The 17,645-nt window shown below is 35.5% G+C and overlaps 1 protein-coding gene across 1 annotated transcript in view; it reads right to left on the bottom strand.

Moving 5' to 3' along the window:
* DICER1 (dicer 1, ribonuclease type III) overlaps nt 1-17,334 on the bottom strand; it is a 55,108-nt gene extending 37,774 nt beyond the window's left edge. Inside the window, exons 1-10 of the mRNA XM_008570524.1 lie at nt 17,267-17,334; nt 16,732-16,765; nt 16,228-16,327; nt 9,505-9,693; nt 8,698-8,860; nt 7,660-7,790; nt 6,564-6,698; nt 5,973-6,133; nt 2,093-2,261; nt 190-662 (exon numbers count right to left, since the gene is read on the bottom strand). Of these exons, the coding sequence (XP_008568746.1) occupies nt 190-662; nt 2,093-2,261; nt 5,973-6,133; nt 6,564-6,698; nt 7,660-7,790; nt 8,698-8,860; nt 9,505-9,648 (1,376 nt within the window). The 5' untranslated portion in view covers nt 9,649-9,693; nt 16,228-16,327; nt 16,732-16,765; nt 17,267-17,334. The remainder of the gene's footprint in view (nt 1-189; nt 663-2,092; nt 2,262-5,972; nt 6,134-6,563; nt 6,699-7,659; nt 7,791-8,697; nt 8,861-9,504; nt 9,694-16,227; nt 16,328-16,731; nt 16,766-17,266) is intronic.
* Between the last annotated feature and the right edge of the window lie 311 nt (nt 17,335-17,645).

Raw genomic sequence — 17,645 nt, 5'->3', positions numbered from 1 at the left:
AGGTACTGTATTTACAAACATCCTCTCTGTCAATCCCAGTACAGCTTTACACATGAACTACAATGGATCAAGTAAAGGACACTTATGTAACCCTTATGCTAGCTCCTAAAGCTACTACAGTGAGTCACTTCGCAAAACAATAAGCTGCCTTGTTCTAATATGGAAAAGATCTTAAACTTAGAGATTTACCTGTTTAAAACAACTGCCGTATATCTTCTTTCCACAAAAATAATTCCACATAAAATATTGGTAAATGGAGAAGGAAAATTAGTCTCTGGCTTCTCTTTTTCTTCAATTTCTTCATCCTCATCATCATCTTCAGAATCACTCCAAGACACATAATTATCCTGATTCCTATTATTATACCACTCAACACTTTCAAACTGCTGTCGCTCATATGGTTTATATTTGCGTAAGATTTCAAGCAGTTTTATTACTTTAGGAGTTACAAATTTCAGGTCAAGTGAGGCAGGTGAGAAGTGCTCTTCACATAGTGCATGTATTTTCCTTAGGAAAGTGTCTGTAAACAATAAAAACTTCCTGTGCAGCTCCTCTTGTTCATGTTTAATATATTTCTGTAGTTCTCTTACCATCATTCCAGCTACTTTATCTGCACACCAGGGTCCCAGAACTACCAATACTGCACGACAGTCAGATAGTATCTACAAAACAAATTTTAAAAGCCAAATAGTAAATAATAATCATGTACCATTTTCATATGGGGTTTAAGTGAGATTACACCATCCTGAAATTGCCCCTTAAAATAAGTTTTACCCCACCAATATAAACATTATAAATTAATTCCCTAAGGTGGGGTGGGGGGAGGCCAGTGGTCTTTTCAAGCTCTATTATTTCATACACATATGCTTGGAATCATCTTTTTTCCAGCAAAAATAATCAAATCGAAATTAAAGGATGCAACTGCGTAAGGTTAATAAACATTAATTTTAGATTTGTGATTTGTTAGAATTACAACTGAGTCATTTACTTCCTGCAAAATTATGCAAAGAATTATACAGCACAGCAATTTTATTTTAGGTATCAAGAAAGAAACAATTTTCCTTGAACGTTATCTATGTACAACATTCCCTGGTTTTACATATATTCCATTACACTGAATATTAAAAAGGGAAAGACTAAGAACTAACTGTGGGTGAATTTTGGCCTGTCTACAGCCAACACTTCTGGCTACAATGGTTAGATTATACCACTGTACAACTGTCCTCTGTTAAAGGTTCAATGAAAACAACAACACAAGGTCAGGGGTTCTCAACTTTAAAGTCTCAGCTAAATCGAAATTCTGATCTTAGAGCTTGCCCAAAGTGTCATATCTTACAACTAGCTCAGAAACAAATGTAAATCCATAGCCAAGCATGGAACTAAGGAATCGCCGGTTCTGCAGGCAAGCAGAAGACATATTGCACTGAATACGGACTTATCAAGAATTCAAAGACTAAGTCTGGGCATTGCTGCTCCAGAAAAAAATTGGCACGAGAGAAATTAAGACCCACACTCAATACAGTGTTAACATTCACAAATGGTTACAACGTCCTAGGGCAGTGGTTTTCAAAGCTTTAATGCATCAGGATCACTGGAAGTCTTGTCAAAACTCAAACCTCAGTTCTAAGGATCCTATCCCAGAACTTCTGACTCAGCAGTTCTGGGGTGGGGACCATAATTTGTACTTTTAACAAGATCAAGGGGTGGGGGGAGTGTTGATGCTGCTGGTGTGGAGCCCACACTTTGAGAACCACTGCCCTGAGGGATCTCTTCTGAAATCTGCACCACTCAGGGACGACAGGCTCATATCCAGTTCCACACACTAGGAAACAGTGGAAGAATTCAAAGGCTTTGAGCAGGAACTAACTCATCCGACCAAAAAATAAAACAAAAAAATTGATCTCACTCCCTATACTTAAATAACATGACACGAATCCTAACACATCTCTTTAAATTAGGGAGGTCTATAGTTAATAATAAGCTAAAATGTGTAGAAAATAGCCTCAGTAGAAGCATATTTTTATTTCAATATTAAAAATAAACAGAAGCTTTTTTATTATACTTACTATACTTACTTTTTTTATATGCTTACCTGTTTAGAAATTAAAGTAGAATCTCTTTCTTTTGAATGTACAGATATATTACAGTCATTGATAAAATTAAGTGCTTCTTCTAATTCCATCAACAGTCTTTCATAAAGCCCACTTCTGTCAGTAAATGGTCCGCAATCTACCACAATCTCACATGGCTGAGAAGTATATCTTTAAGATCAGAAACAAAAGTTGTCAATATGATCCATATGTAGAAGAATGAAACTAGACCCGTACCTCTTACCATATACCAAAATCAACTTAAAATGGATTAAAGACAAATAAATGTTCTGAAACTATAAAATTCCTAAAAGAAAACATAAGGGAAACAATTCAGGAAGTAGGACTGGGCAAAGACCACCCCAAAAGCATAGGCAAAAAAGGAAAAATAAACTAATGGGATTACACCAAACTAAAATTTATCCTACGAAATTTATCCAGGTAAAATTTATCCTACGAATATTTATCCTATATACTTCTGCACAGCAAAAGAAGCAGAGTGAAAAGACAATCTACAGAGTGGCAGAAAATATTTGCAAACTATGCATCCGACAAAGAATTAATATCCAGAATATACAAGGAACTCAAACAACTTAACAGTAAAAAAATAAATGACCCAATTAAAAAATGGGCAAAGGAGCTGAATAGGCATTTCTCAAAGGAAGACATACAAATGACCAAAAGGCACATGAAAAAATGCTCAACATCACTCAGTATCAGGGAAATGCAAATCAAAACCACATTGAGATATCATTTCACCCCAGTTAGATCGGCAAGTATCAAAAAGACAGAGAATAACAAATGCTGGTAAGGATGCAGAGAAAGGGGAACTCTTCTACATTGTTGGTGGGATTGTAAATTGGTGCAGCCATTATAGAAACTGGTATAGAGGTTCCTCAGACAACTACAGGTAGAACTGCCATATGATCCAGAAATCCCACTGCTGGATATACCCAAAGGACTGTAAATCATCATGTCAAAGGGATCCCTGCACTCCCAGGTTTACTGCAGCTCTATTTACAACAGCCAAGAGTTGGAACCTAAATGTCCATAAGGAAAATGTGGTATATTTACACAACGGAATACTACTCTGCCATAAAAAGGAATGAAACACTGCCATTCGCAGCAACATAGGTGAACTTCAAGAAAACTACATTAAGTGAAATAAGCCAGGAACAGAAAGAGAAATACAGCATGTCCTCACATATAAGTGGGAGCTAAAAAAAACCAAAAGCAAATAAAAAAAAAAAAAAAGAAAGATACAACAATCACAATAATATGTTGAACGTTCAGAAGAAGAGAACAGAACTGAGGGTACCAGAGGTAGAAAAAGGGAAGGGGGAGAGGAGTAAGGAAGGAATTGGTAAAGGGCCAAGAAAATCAATTACATTGTATAATGTTGAACATACTAATCATCCTGATTTGAGCATCACATATTGTACACAGGTACTGATATTCAATGCTGTACCCCACAGATACGTACAATCAACTGTGTTCCAACAAAAACAAATACATGAATAAAAAGTTGTCAATACTGCAATAGTGAAAACACAACTTTTAATTTTAAAAACTATTTTTTCAAAGTAACAAGGTAAAGAAAATAGATACTAAGAAGATATGCCAAACTGTTAGCAGTGTGGTGGGATTTTAGGTGTATTTTAATTATCACTTTTCTATATTAAAGAACTTCTCCACAGTAAATATATACAACATTTTTTGTAGACCAGTAAAGTATTATTCAAAAGATGTTTTCAAAAGGACAGTGAAGAAGAGGAAAAAACAAGAATATGAACTGAGGATTCACCACATTCCAAGCACCATGCTGGGGACTTTACCACCGTCTGATTTATACTCACCCATAGAGGACAAAGAAGGAGATGAAGGCTCAGAGCCATGAAGTAGTTCTGTCTAAATAAACTCAGCACTGCCTTCCTCTGAAGGTTCTTTCAGGTAAACCCCACTGTCTCCCTGAACACCCTTTGCTTAATTTTTTTAAAACTTACTACAATATTATGATCCATTTACATATCTAAACGAGAAAAGAAACTTCTTAGTTTCAGTTTGTATACCTACTTGGGATAAAAGACAGACTCAAAACATGCCTTCCTAAGGGGAACCCACTTTTATCTCTACTATGTTTGCCTGTTAGGTCTCAAAGAATGACCACATAAGGCTGGCATTCAAAGAATTTCATGAATAGATTTCATTAGTATCCTAGGTTTTTTTGTCTTGTTTTTTTAGGTTTAGATTTCTATCTTTTGCCCCTTTAGGCATCAGCCAGAATGAAAAATGATGTTCAAAATACTCATGAAACTCAATAATGATTACTTCTCAGAAGCAGAAATAGGGATGCGAGGTTAGATCATGGGGGGAGGAGGAGGTCCCCTACCACTGAAATTTTATCATTTGCAAATGTCAATTTTATTTTTACTGTAACCTCATTAGGGAAATTCCCCTTTCACTCATTTCTGACATCAATCCTTGGCTCCTTCATGCCTTTCATTAAATATGACAACAAGAATGGCACAAAATATCCTAAAAGCACATACGATGATTTTAATTGAAATAGAATATAGTAAAGATATACTTAAATACTACAGTTTTCATTTTTCTCAACTCAAATCAGAATTTATACTTAACCAAAAACTCACATTTGGAAAATTAGGTAATGCTTAATCCAACAGATTACTTACCAGTTTTACTTAAATGCTCTAATACCTCTACTTCTCCCTAAAACTTCAAGTAACACAGGCCAAGCAATCTAACTCAGGTCAGATGAAAGCACAAATATAGCCTTTTACTTCTACATCATAGATAATGTTGGCCCAGGAAAGTCAGAAACAGCCTGTCCTAAAGGTAACAACATCTGTATTTCATATAGCATTTTGATACCTAAGTTTGATGAATCCAAAATTACCGAAGTTACCTCTTCCTCTCACTCTACAAACAGAACTTTTCCCAAATTTCTACTAAATGCCAGGCACACTGCAAGGTCTTTTCCATGTGTCTATATAACTGATCATCAAAGAATCCCATGAAACCAATGTCAATGCCATTTTATAGGTTCAGAGAAGAAAGTGACTCACCCAAGGTCATACAACTTACAGTTACTGGTGCTAGTGTTCAAACCCATGTCTGACTAAACTCCATAACCTGAGAAATCAGTCTTCTCTATTTACTATAACTGCTAAGAACCACCACTTGGTAATCTTTAGCCTTGTTTAAGAATATATGTCATAAGGATATAAGACTAATTAGTTACATTTATTTAAAGACCCATTTTCCTACTAATTTATACAGGCTCCCTTCTACCAACTAAAACATTTAGGTTCTGTGTGTGTGTGTCTGTGTGTGTATTTTAACGAAACACAAAATAGCAACCCCTTCAAAAAAGAGACAAACCTAGAAATCATAAACAGCATCTTTCCCTGAAATCTGCAATCTATTTTCAAAACAATCAGGTGTTTCCAAGTATCATAAAGTATATTGCTGAATTCTCTAAATAAATTAACATTCTTTCGAAGCACCATGTGATACATTTATGTCAAAACAATAAAGCACACACATCAACAGAAAAGAATCCAAATTTACTGTCAAAGATCCCAGTCGCTGGAAACATCAACCAATAGAAAGGGCTGACGCTTACGCAACATTTCTCTTAAGGCAGAAATGCCTCCATCTGCTACTCTTTGTGGAAACAAGGTTAGATTCTTGCACTTGCAGGAAACTGTTCTCATAAAGAATTCTTAGTCTTGTTTACTCCTTTTAACAGCATTTCCTCACTTAAATAGGTACCCTCTGCAAGGCACTGCAACAGACACTGAAGGCTTAATATCAGTTATAACTAGTCTCATTCAAGCCAAGTTGATCAGAAGAGCATACCTGTCTAAGACCACCAAGTCAGTTGCAGTTTCAGCATTGCTCTTAAGAATTTTCTCCAGTTTCTGAATCTTTTCTTCCAATTCCTCTGGATCACATTTCCCATTTAAAATGGAAGCGGTTAGTCCCAAAATGCGAGGACATGATGGGCAATTTTCACAGAGCTAACATAATAAAAGATACTGACAGTAAAGACTTCATTTTGCAAGGCTATAACAAGAGAGACTCCACCATATTAAAATATATCATAATCACTAACAAACACTAAAAAACAACTTGTTCAGTGGAAACATTGATATACCAAGGACAACATAATATTACTTATGGAATTACTACAGTTTGTTTCAAAGATCTGTTTTTTAAAAAGGCACATTTAGATATGCTATGAAAGACTGTATATAATTCATTTATATTATGATGTTTAAAAATTTATTGTAGAATTTAAATTCAATATTCAATATTCAGTCATATAATAGAACTAAGTTCTCAATGTTGGTAAGTAATATATTGCTTTTGATATCTAAAAAAAAAATCCTGCATATACTCACTAATATGACTATGAATTATTAAGACTGATAAAGTCTGAAGACTTACCTTCATAATTTCTCGATAGGGGTGGTCTAGGATTGCAAGATGACACTCATCAAACACCAAAAGGTTAATGTCTGACAGTGACAAGTAACCACTTTTCAAAACATTCAAGGCGACACAGCAAGTCATAATGAGAACCTAAAACAAAACTGACATCAGTATACAAAACATGCCATTCACTTGCCTGGATATACTTAATGAAATTATATCATGGGGCCATTGTATCATAGGTGAGGATTAAGAAATTCATTAGTCCAAATTAAAACAAAATTCTAAATGTACAGAATTTCATACATTGGAACCAAGAAGTAAATTAAGAAAACATGGGAAAAGACTATGAGGAAAAAATTCTTGATAATGGAGACAATGTCTTTATCATAAATCTACTAAATCTACTTCAGGTTTTTAGGTTCCCATAGCCATAATCTGACTGTAGAAACCTGTCAATTTAGTCAAAACAATTCACACTTTTAATTTTTTTTCCCCTGTGGAACTGAGAAGGTTTTCTGGAAGAAGACACAGAATATTCTTTTTATGGCCTATAATTCTGTGGGCATTTAAGTGCTTTATTAATGAGTACTCAACCCCATATGTTGAGACATACAAGCAAACTGTGGGCTATTTAAGGTTAGTTAGGAAATATCTCTTAACCACTTTGAATTCCCCAACACCAACACACAAAAGGCCTTCAACACATTCTGGCTATATGGAAACATGCAAGTTAGAAGAAATCTCCATCAAAGACCCAAAGACCTTATCTAAGAAATTTCTCCAGTTTTAAGACATTTAACTCAAGAGTAAATTTTCTAAAAGCAGGCTATCTGCAGGTTGGAAATAGGTCACAGTAATTTGTGTTTTTCCAGCAAGTAATTCACACTGAAAGCTGTTTCTTTTCTACAGAGTAAGAACTCAAATTAGTAATTTGGTTTTAGGATGAGACTTTTAGTGATAGCGAATGCATAAGGGCTAATTTCTAGGCTGATAAAATACAGGTTAGAGTTTTCAAACCTAACTCAGACAACCAAGGCTACAGGTCATCCTACAAACCAAGTCAAGGACTTGTAGGGATTTAAAAAGTGAAATTTCTCTAAAGTCTTACCTGGTGCTTAGTAAACTCTTGGTTCCATCTCTCTTTTGTCCAAGATGCATTTACTTCTAGGTTTGAGTATTCTCCAACCTTGAGATCTGAATGAGTTCTGACAGCTGACACTTGTTGAGCAACCTGGTTTGCTGATTACAAATATAATACTCCATGTCAATATGACAAATCTTACCTAGTTGGATCTCTGGTCTACTAATGATTAAGACAGTTATGGAAATCCTTATTATTATATATTATACCTAACTATCGAATTTTAAATAGCCAGTTTAAAATCATAGCTCCAAGGTTATCCTCCAAAATGCACTAGACCCACCACCTCACCTTCTGTCACTCACTTCAGAGAACCCTACACCACCATTATTCTTTCAGCTGATTTCCTCCAACCTAAGACTACGCCTCCTAGGCTGGAATGGCAACCACTCCAGATCCATCTCTCCTGCTTTCTTCAATAAAATCAGCACATCTCACCAAGAAATAAGACAATCTAATACATACTTAAAGCACATAGTTAGACAATCTTAAAAAAGAGGAGTCACATGATTATATTAGGTCCCTATCAGCTTACGTTCACATTTTATATTTTTTATTTTGATAGATAATCCCAAACATATAAAAATCAGTATTTTAAACTCTTATTGAATATCTAACTTTTAAGAAGCATGTAACTTTCTTTCTGCAATTAGTATACAAAAAATCATAAATCAAAAAATTACCTACCTCATAATCATGTGCTTTTTGACATACTTTGTGAAGGTAAAACATCAAAAACAAAAATAACTATAACAATTTAGATTAGATTAAGTTCCAAAAGTAATCCACTCAAAAGAAATACAGAATCAGAATATTTAAGAGAAGTACTGTAAAGTTAAGACATAGGACAAAATGACATTTCTGCTAGCAGAGCTTCATTCAACAAGCACATTATTTGTCAAACTCTCTTCACTTTCAAAACTTAATACCCACAGAGAAAATCTGCTTAAACATAAAATCTCATCCAATTTCCTCTACACAATTTGATAAAATAATTTTTATTACCAGAGTTGACCAAGAACACCGTCCTTTTTCCATTTCTGTTGAAGTCTCCCCTGATCTGGTAGGACAGCTCTTTAGTGAGTAGTACTGCAATAAATGTCTTCCCTGAGCCAGTGTTTAAACAGACGATGGTGTTATGATCCAGAGCTGCTTCAAGCAGTTCAACCTAGAAATATGGTAGAAAGAAAGATTATATATTTCTTACCAAAGTATGAAATTTAGAAAACTGGATTTTGTTTTAAATCAGGAAATTCCACTGCTTTCTAAAATCTTTCTCCAATAAATTTGCCAGAAAAGCATACTTTCTACATCTTTATACAAGAATAACAAACAATCAGAGGAATAAAATGCCTGTTATATACAGTTGTGCTGTATAAACATATGTTGAAACGGCACTCACAATTTCTTTAAGAATTATTTTTGCAGACACAAAATACTTCTCTAGAATAATATAAATGACTAAACTTATAGTAACTGTGGTTCCGCCAGTTCATGGTTGGGTATTCTCAGACCAAGCTTGATTCCTACCCAGCTCATTAGGACAGACACACCCAAATGGATATAAAGGAACAGTGAGGTTTTCAGAGGGGAAAAATTAAGGAACTTCACAAATAAAACTATCAAATCAATTACCCAGCAGATGTTAGAAAAGAAAAGGACTATTAAGAACAAAAGTGTTTTGAATGAGAAAATTAATCAGAAGAGGGAGGCTTGAAAGGGTAAATGAGTTTTATATAAGTTGTGTCAACTATATGCTAATTTATTCCATTTTAGTGAAAAATGCTCCAGTATTAGTGTTTTCATTAGTACCTGATATTTTCTTGGCGTATAAATGTTATCATGAATTGCTTCTTGTTGCCATGGTAGTCCAAAGAAAGGACCCATTGGTGAGGAAGCAGGGGTCATGAGCTGCAGGCCTGCCATGCTGAGGGGTTGCAAAGCAGGGCTTTTCATTCATCCAGTGTTTCTTTCATTGCATTTTTGTTCTAGCACAGCTTACTACAAAAGGGAAAAAGAATACCATTACACAACCATGCAGGGTTAAAAACAAAAGGAAGCAAAGGAACAAGAGAAACATCAGAATATCATTCCTATGGGCCCTTTGAAACTCTTCCTATAACTGCTTTAGCTTTTTCTTGATCTAAGAGGATAGTTTTAAAAGTCAAGCCAGCATTCTATACCTAGAAACTTGTCTAAAAGAAAGAATCAGAGAACTGCAGAGATGGAAGTACATGATTATCTCTTGCTGCATTACTATTTAAAATCAAGAAATAATTTCAAAATCTATTAAATAAAAAGTTAGCTAAATAAATTACGGTATATCTATATAATGGAATACTAGAAGTCATTAAGATTATAATACATATCTATGTTTACTATAGAACATTGTCCACAATATACCTTTAAAAGAAAATGTGTATGATGCCTTGTTAAATATATATGTATATATATAAAACATGTAAATATATACACAAATATATTTCAAACATTCCTTGTAAATTCTATGATGTTATGATTGATAAAATAATGACACAATGTATGAGAGGCACTCAGCACTGTGCCTGCACCATAGGAAAGATTCAAACGTTACCCACCAAAATTATGGCATTTTATCAAAAGACCATGAACACAGAAGGTCTTTTTTTCAATTGACAACCTATCACAATCACACACAGCTGATCAACTATTTAAATATGTGTCTTTAAAACTATACTTATCCTAGATAAATTAAAACAAAGCATGCCATTCTGTGAAATTAAATTTTTTTTCATGGTGTCTAAGCATTCTTCTTTATTTCATATAGTTTTTTGTACAGATAAATTTGATTATGTAAAATGACAAAATAAAAATTGAGTCTTTTTAAAGTTCCTAACCTGTGGACAGAGGGTTAGGGTTTCAGATCTGTATGAAAGTCCATCACCAGCTTTCCTGACTGCCAACAGAATTTACTTGCCTGATAAAAGAGAATTTTCTCCCTTGTATGGCTTTGGAGTATTCACTGCTATTACTCTATGAAACTGGAAAGAGAGAATCCAGTTTTTTCTTCCTTTAAAACCAGAACATTTGAATCTCCTTACATGTAACCATGGTACAACACATGACTTAAGTTGTTGCATCCAATCAACAAAGAAGTCTCAAGTATAGAGTTTCTTTCACGAAGAGGCACAATACCGAATTCTGATTTCAGAGATTAATTCACTTGACAGGGATTCAACATCCAGTTACTACGAAGTGCTATCTCAAGTAAATGGTGCAAAGGCATACCACTGCAGGAGTTGAGGGCCTCGGCAGGACAGCAAGTCTGTGCACCACAGGGCACAGTCATTCTCATGATCTTTCTCAGACGAAGGTGGCAAGCGAAGTATTACAGAGTACTTCATGAGAACTGTGTTCTTTATGAGAAACAATCTGTTCATTCTCTACTGAACCAAAGCCCCAGCAGCCATTCCTTTTGCCCCACACCTAGCATCTGCTTCTCCATTCCTTGCCCCACACCTAGCATCTGCTTCTCCAAGCCCTCAGGACTTGCAGGTTCATCAATCAAACTTTTTTCTCAACACAGTTGCCAAAAACCCTATGTGGAAGTCAGTTTTACCCAATTTCCTGCAATTAACAGGCCATTCTGAAGGCCCAAAGCTACAGTGTGCAGGCACTTCCACCATCTTTCCACTGGCTCTATACTTCTTCATGACTCCAGGCTGCTCATTGTCTAGGACTATTCATCCCTAAATCTGACCCTCCCTTTTCACCCAACCCAAATACTAATCCAAGACTTATCAAAGACATAGTGGAAGGCATTAAGAAAGAAGCCTAAATCTTGGTGTCAGATGAAAATATAAAAGGAAGGAGAAAAGAGGGCAGTGATGTAAATAGCCAACATATCTTCCCCCATTTCCAGAAACCAGGTATATCCAGGAACCAGCAAGCAGCGGTCCCTCCTCACTACAACTGTTGCCATTTCTTCTCATATAGATAACATTAGTAATAACAATAATTAATAACTCCAGGAGATAGAGGAATGTTCTATTTTTTAAGGGAGAGGGGCTATATTCTTCAAAAATGTCAATGTCACAAAATACAAAGAAAAACTATGAAAATATTCCAGATTAAAGAAGACTATAAAGTGAAATGACAACTAAATGCAATACCTGATCTCAGACTGGATCCTATGCTGGAGGAGAACAATGCCATACAAGACTTTTTTTAAAAGACTGAAATTAGCTATACTGAAAGCACACAGTGTAATGTTTTGATATACATACACATAGTGAAATGGTTATTATATTCAAACTAATTAACATACCCATTTCTTCACATAGTTACTACCATTTTGGGGTATGGTGAGAACACTTAAGAGCTACTCTCTGAGCAAATTCAATGCACTATTACAACTACAGATACCCATGCTATACGTAAGATCTCTTATTCATTCTATATAACTGAAAATTTGTACCCCTTGACCAACACCTCCCCATTTCTCCCACCCTCTTACCTCTGGTAACCACCATTCTATTCTCTGCTTTCAAGAATTCTACTTTTTTTAGATTCTACATACAAAATCATACAGTACTTGTCATTCTGGCTTATTTCACTTAGCATAATGTCCTCCAGGTTCATCAATGTTATCACGAATGTCAGGATTTCCCTTTTTTAGGTCTGAATAATATTCCATTCTGTGTATGTGTGTCTGTGTGTGTGTGTATCACAAATTTCTTTATCCATTCATCTGTTGGTGGACATTCAGGTTTTTCAATACCTTGGCTATTGTGAATCATGCTGCAATGAACATGCAAGTGCAAGTACCTCTTAGCGATATTGATCTCATTCATAAAGGACATTATTGAGTCCATTTTTAAAACTGTAGAAAACAGCAGTGTTAAAATTCCCTGAAGTTGATATCCGCATAGTGGCTATGTAAGATAATATAGTCATTCTTAGGATATATACATTAAAGTGTTTAGGGGAAAAGGGCCATGATGTATGCAACCTATTCTCAAACTGTTCAGAAAAAGAATCAACATGTAGATGTACGGAAAGAGAGTACGTGCACTAATGAAAGAGGCAAAATGGGTAAAGCTTATATTTTTTGTCCTATTCTTATTTTTGCAACATAAACCTTTTTCTTCATTTTCTGCTTAAATATAAATAAATATTTCATTCCTTTATGCATCCAAAGGAACAATTACAGTTCCTGAGGTTTTTATGCATCCAAAGGAACAATTACAGTTCCTGTGGCTGTCTCTCAAATACCCACTCTTTACTTCCTCCATGGGTAACAAGCCACGCCCCACTCTGCTTTGTCTCAGTCAGTCAAGCAGTAGCTCACTTTAGTCGTCAAGGATCCAGTTTCTTATTTTCTGCTATCTGCCAGTTACCCAGATCTAAGCCAATGAGTGCACAACTCTCCATTGGCCACAGGAACTGATTATATGCTAATCCAACAGCAAAAAGTTTAGAGCTTTTAATTTGAAGGCTGAGAGAAAAAATTCTCTTTCTCTCCCTCTGAAGACAACTCTGGAAATTATCAGCCCCATCTGCTGCTGAAGTTACCCCAAACCCACTAAAAAAACCAGGCTTAGGATGAAACTAGCACTTCAAATGGTCAAAATACAGAAATGGGTCCTTGATGACATTAACAAACTGCAGATCAACCAACCTGAAAGCCCAGCCTAATAGTGGACTTTCCAGTTACATGAGCTGACAAATTCCCTTACTATCCAAGCTAGCTTGTGGTGAATTTTCTGCAACTTATGAACAAAGCCAAACCATACTCTAAATCACTATTATCACTTCCCATAAAAGGTCTAGGTAGGGGGCCGGCCCGGTGGCGCACTGCGCTAGTGCGCCGCTTGGGAAGTGCGGTGGCGCTCCCGCCGAGGGTTCGGATCCCACATACAGACCGGTTCCCGCTCACTGGCTGAGCGAGGCGCGGGGGCAACACCGAGGGTTGCGATCCCGTTGCCGGTCCCGGTCCGGTACGGGGGCAACACTGAGGGTTGCGATCTGTTGCCGGACACGGAAAAAGACAAAAAAAAAAAAAAGGTCTAGGTAGAAAAGAAGAGAGAGAAGAACAGAAACAAAAGGAAGGAAGGAAGGGAGGGAGGGAGGACGGGAAGAAAAGGAAAAAGAGGAAAGGCGAAACCAGAAAGCAGAAATGGGGAACGTTAAGGAAAGTCAGGGACCAGAAAGAAGAAAACCATCAGACCAGAAGCATGGAGATCATGAAGAGGTCCTGCAGAAGGCTGAAAAGTTTTATCTGTAGGGAAAAAGTCTAGAGTCTAGCACCATCGACACTCCAAGAAACCAGGCTCTGAAGCTTCTGAGACTGGAGACTTAGAAATTCTCTCCTTATTTGTCCTTATGAGTATTTTTTTTTTCACTTTTTGCTATCAGTAAATCCTTTTTCAAACTTCAAAGGATCAAATGCTTGTTTCAGAAACAATCAAATTGGGGAAAAATCTGGTCAGTTTTCCCTCTATAGTGAATCAACATAAGGAAGAAATCTTGTTTGAAAATAAGATAGTAAGAGCACAAAGGAAAACAGGCAGGCCAGGAAAGCTGGCTCAAGACCAAGAAAGCCGACCCCAATTCTATTTAGAAAAGAAGCCCTTGACCGCCACCGTTTCTCCTGCCCAGTTTCACATCAGGACACCAACTTCAACCAAGTGTGACAATCCCATTCCCACACACCAGCAGGGGGAAAGGTGGGAAAGGAGATGCAAATGCACTCAGTGTCCAGGCTATGTTCCTGGTATCTCAAAACAGTAACATAAGTTTATTTTTTCTAAGAAAACAAGTCATTTCTCATAACGTCCTCCATCCCACATCACAACCTGCACAGAGTTTGGTAAAAAGGATAGGTGGCTGGTATCTAAAAATCAATTTGAAAATAAAAGTGAAGAAAACATCAAACAGTGAAATGAAAGGTATACATTAATCAGCATTTAGGCTCCAAACAATGGGAAACATTACGTTGGAAAAAGAACTGTCAAGCAATAAGGTAATAGAGAAATGAAATGTGTACCTGTCAAAAGAAAAAGATTCTATCAGCTTTCACCAAAAGAAAAGGCGTAAGAAAATAATAAAAGCTATTAGAAGGGAATTTTTACAAAAGAAATTTGATATTAAAATGGGGAATTAATCAAAGCATACCCCTCTGTGATATCTGGTCCCAAATGGTACTCTGAACATTACTGTCCCCTACTCACTATTACCTGACCTCTGCCACCTCCATCCTTTTGCTCATATCGTTCAACCAGCTTAGAATGCGATCCTACCTCTCACCACCTTTCACCAGCAAGTTTCACAACCAAAGAGTAATCTGTTGGTTGAATGCCTCTAACACACTAAACATACTTCTTAACTGATCACCTAAAAGTTCTTTAATCCTGTATTTTACTCCTATGTCTAATATCCATAAAATAGTGTACTGCTGTATTTTTATAAGACTTCTTAACTCAGATAATTTCTTTTAGATCTCTATTCTCACTTAAATATAACCAATTGGACTAGGATTTCCTTGAGTATAGGAGCTGTATATCTTACACTTATTCATATTACCTACTGTAGCTAACCACACTTAGGACATGGCAAGCAAACGATGAAGGTTTGTAGAATGAAAACAACGTCCACCTGAGTAACACAGAAACCTTCAAACAGCTTCTATTTGCCTTTCGCACTTTATAGCATATCACATATATTCACACGTACACACATACATACACATCTTATTCTTTTACTGGAACACATGCTCTGAAACAGCAAGATGTGTCTCTCATTCTTTGCATCTCTTAAATTCCTGCTACATTCCATACATATATTTAAATAAATATTTGATAAACTGAATCAGAGGTTCATGAATGAGGTTCGTGAATCATGAGGTTCACAATAATGTATACAACAGAATCATGGATAGTTCAAGATGTTTCTATTTGGTTTGGAAATACACATCTACCCCACTCCTACCAGCCTTGGTGGGTGGTGCAGGAGAGAGGATTTATAAGAAAATGAAAGACAGCAATTTAACCTTCCCAGTTATATTTTCCAAAAGGTCATAATATTTAAATTAATTTTCATTCATTTAGTATATAGTGGCTGGCCCCAGAAATGCACTTTTATTTAGGGAAAGCAAATCCAAGATTTAAAAACTCAATAGGTAATCTAATAATGTGAAAACAGAAAAACCTATAGTTTTGCCAATTTTTATTCTCTCTGGCACATTTAAATAGATTTTTTGTTATTGTTTTTAACTTGGCCTTAATGAAAAGCTCTGAAACCCTGCTGGTAAGTAAAAAAGTTCTCTAGTTTCATAGATGAACTGACTATCGTTAACTGCTTTGGCAGAGCCAAAGGAATAACTTCATGAAACTGTATTTCAACTACAGATTTTAAATTTCTGGTCAAACAATTTACACTCATGAAATTGGTAAGGTTGTTTCACAGCTTACATATACTATTCATTTAGGAAAAATTTAGTAAAAGACAAGAATAAACTGTCTTCCTCTTTCCACATATGATAAACCACAGATTTACCGTTTTAATGTTTGAGATCTCTGTGTTGCTGTTGTCTGAACTGCATTTTGACATTGTGATAGCAGTTTATTGGAAAATCACAGCATGCCAAGCTTCTGCTCTAAAAATAAATGCAAAAATAGCCAAATTTAAGATTCCTGTAAACTGAATATAAACACATCTACAAGAGAGCCCTATTGATATAAAGAGTTGAATAAAAGGCCATTATTTTGTATTAAATTTTAAACAAAAGGCATTTGGGTTATTTCAGGATACCAAGTCTTATCCCATAACAAAGAACAAGAGAATGAGCTGCAACAATAGCATGCCGAATTCCTAGAGATTGGGACAGGTGGATAAAAGGCTAGAGAAAAATTCAAGAAAAGATTTTGAAATGAATACGAGGAACTCAAACAAAGTAAATAAATTCTAAAGAAGGTGCTTGATTGACTACAGGGAAAGAAAATTAAGTGTTTTTTCTAAATTCATATGTACAAAAGAAATAAAGGTCACCAGAAGAGGAACTTGGCTGAAAAATCCAAATAACCTAGTAATTAGTCTTTAATACATGCATGAAATCCATCAGCAATTCCAATTTCCCAAAATGAAATTAAAAACACAAACTCAAAGAGCAATTAAATGTACACTATATACTCTTTCATAGAATTCATTTATGGATAAAAGAATTCAAGAACACAGTTAACAATGTTAATGTTGGGGAGAAATTAAATTTAGTGTAGCTCTCCTAAAAGAGATTATAAATCAAAAACTAAGAAAGCATAAAATATTGATATGAAAAGCTTAATTTAATCAACAAATATTGATTTTGTTAGATTTGACACCAGATTTTATTTACACTCATTAGCTTACTGCAATGTCTCTGTTACCATAAGCTCGGGAAGAACATGTAGGCAGTGGTCTCTTTCCACTTACCTACTTCCAGTACTTTAAGGCATTCACCTGGAGGTTAAACTTTCTCATTTCACACACGAATTTGTTTTGCTAAGAAGTTTACAAAGAATGGGCAACCTTAACACTACTTTAGTATGTACATATTTACCTCCAAATGCTGATTCTAAGTTCTTTCAGAGTTTCCAAGTCTGTATTAATGCATACCCTAGGTAACCTAAAAGCAATCAGAGAGAATATTTTAGAAGAGACACCTCATTTTTAAAAACCAACTTTAAGAAATTTGCTACTTGACAAAATTTTCATATTCAACTTATCAGAAGAAGATTCCCCGATAAAATAATATATTTATATACTGGGAGAGAAGAAGACAGTACATGTCTGAAAAAGCTGTCCTTCAAAATCTGTATTATGTTCTAATATGACTGAAAAAAAAATTTGTTATTACAATCCAATTAGAGATAAGGGAGACCTCTTGGCATTAAATTACATTTTCCTGAGTAAAATTTGGCTTTAAAAATACTTAACAA

Source organism: Galeopterus variegatus, unplaced genomic scaffold (genome assembly GCF_000696425.1).
Source record: "Galeopterus variegatus unplaced genomic scaffold, G_variegatus-3.0.2 Scaffold609, whole genome shotgun sequence".
Lineage (NCBI taxonomy): Eukaryota > Metazoa > Chordata > Mammalia > Dermoptera > Cynocephalidae > Galeopterus > Galeopterus variegatus.
The sequence above is the reverse complement of the archived record's forward strand: the minus strand, read 5'-3'. Positions and strand labels throughout refer to the sequence as shown.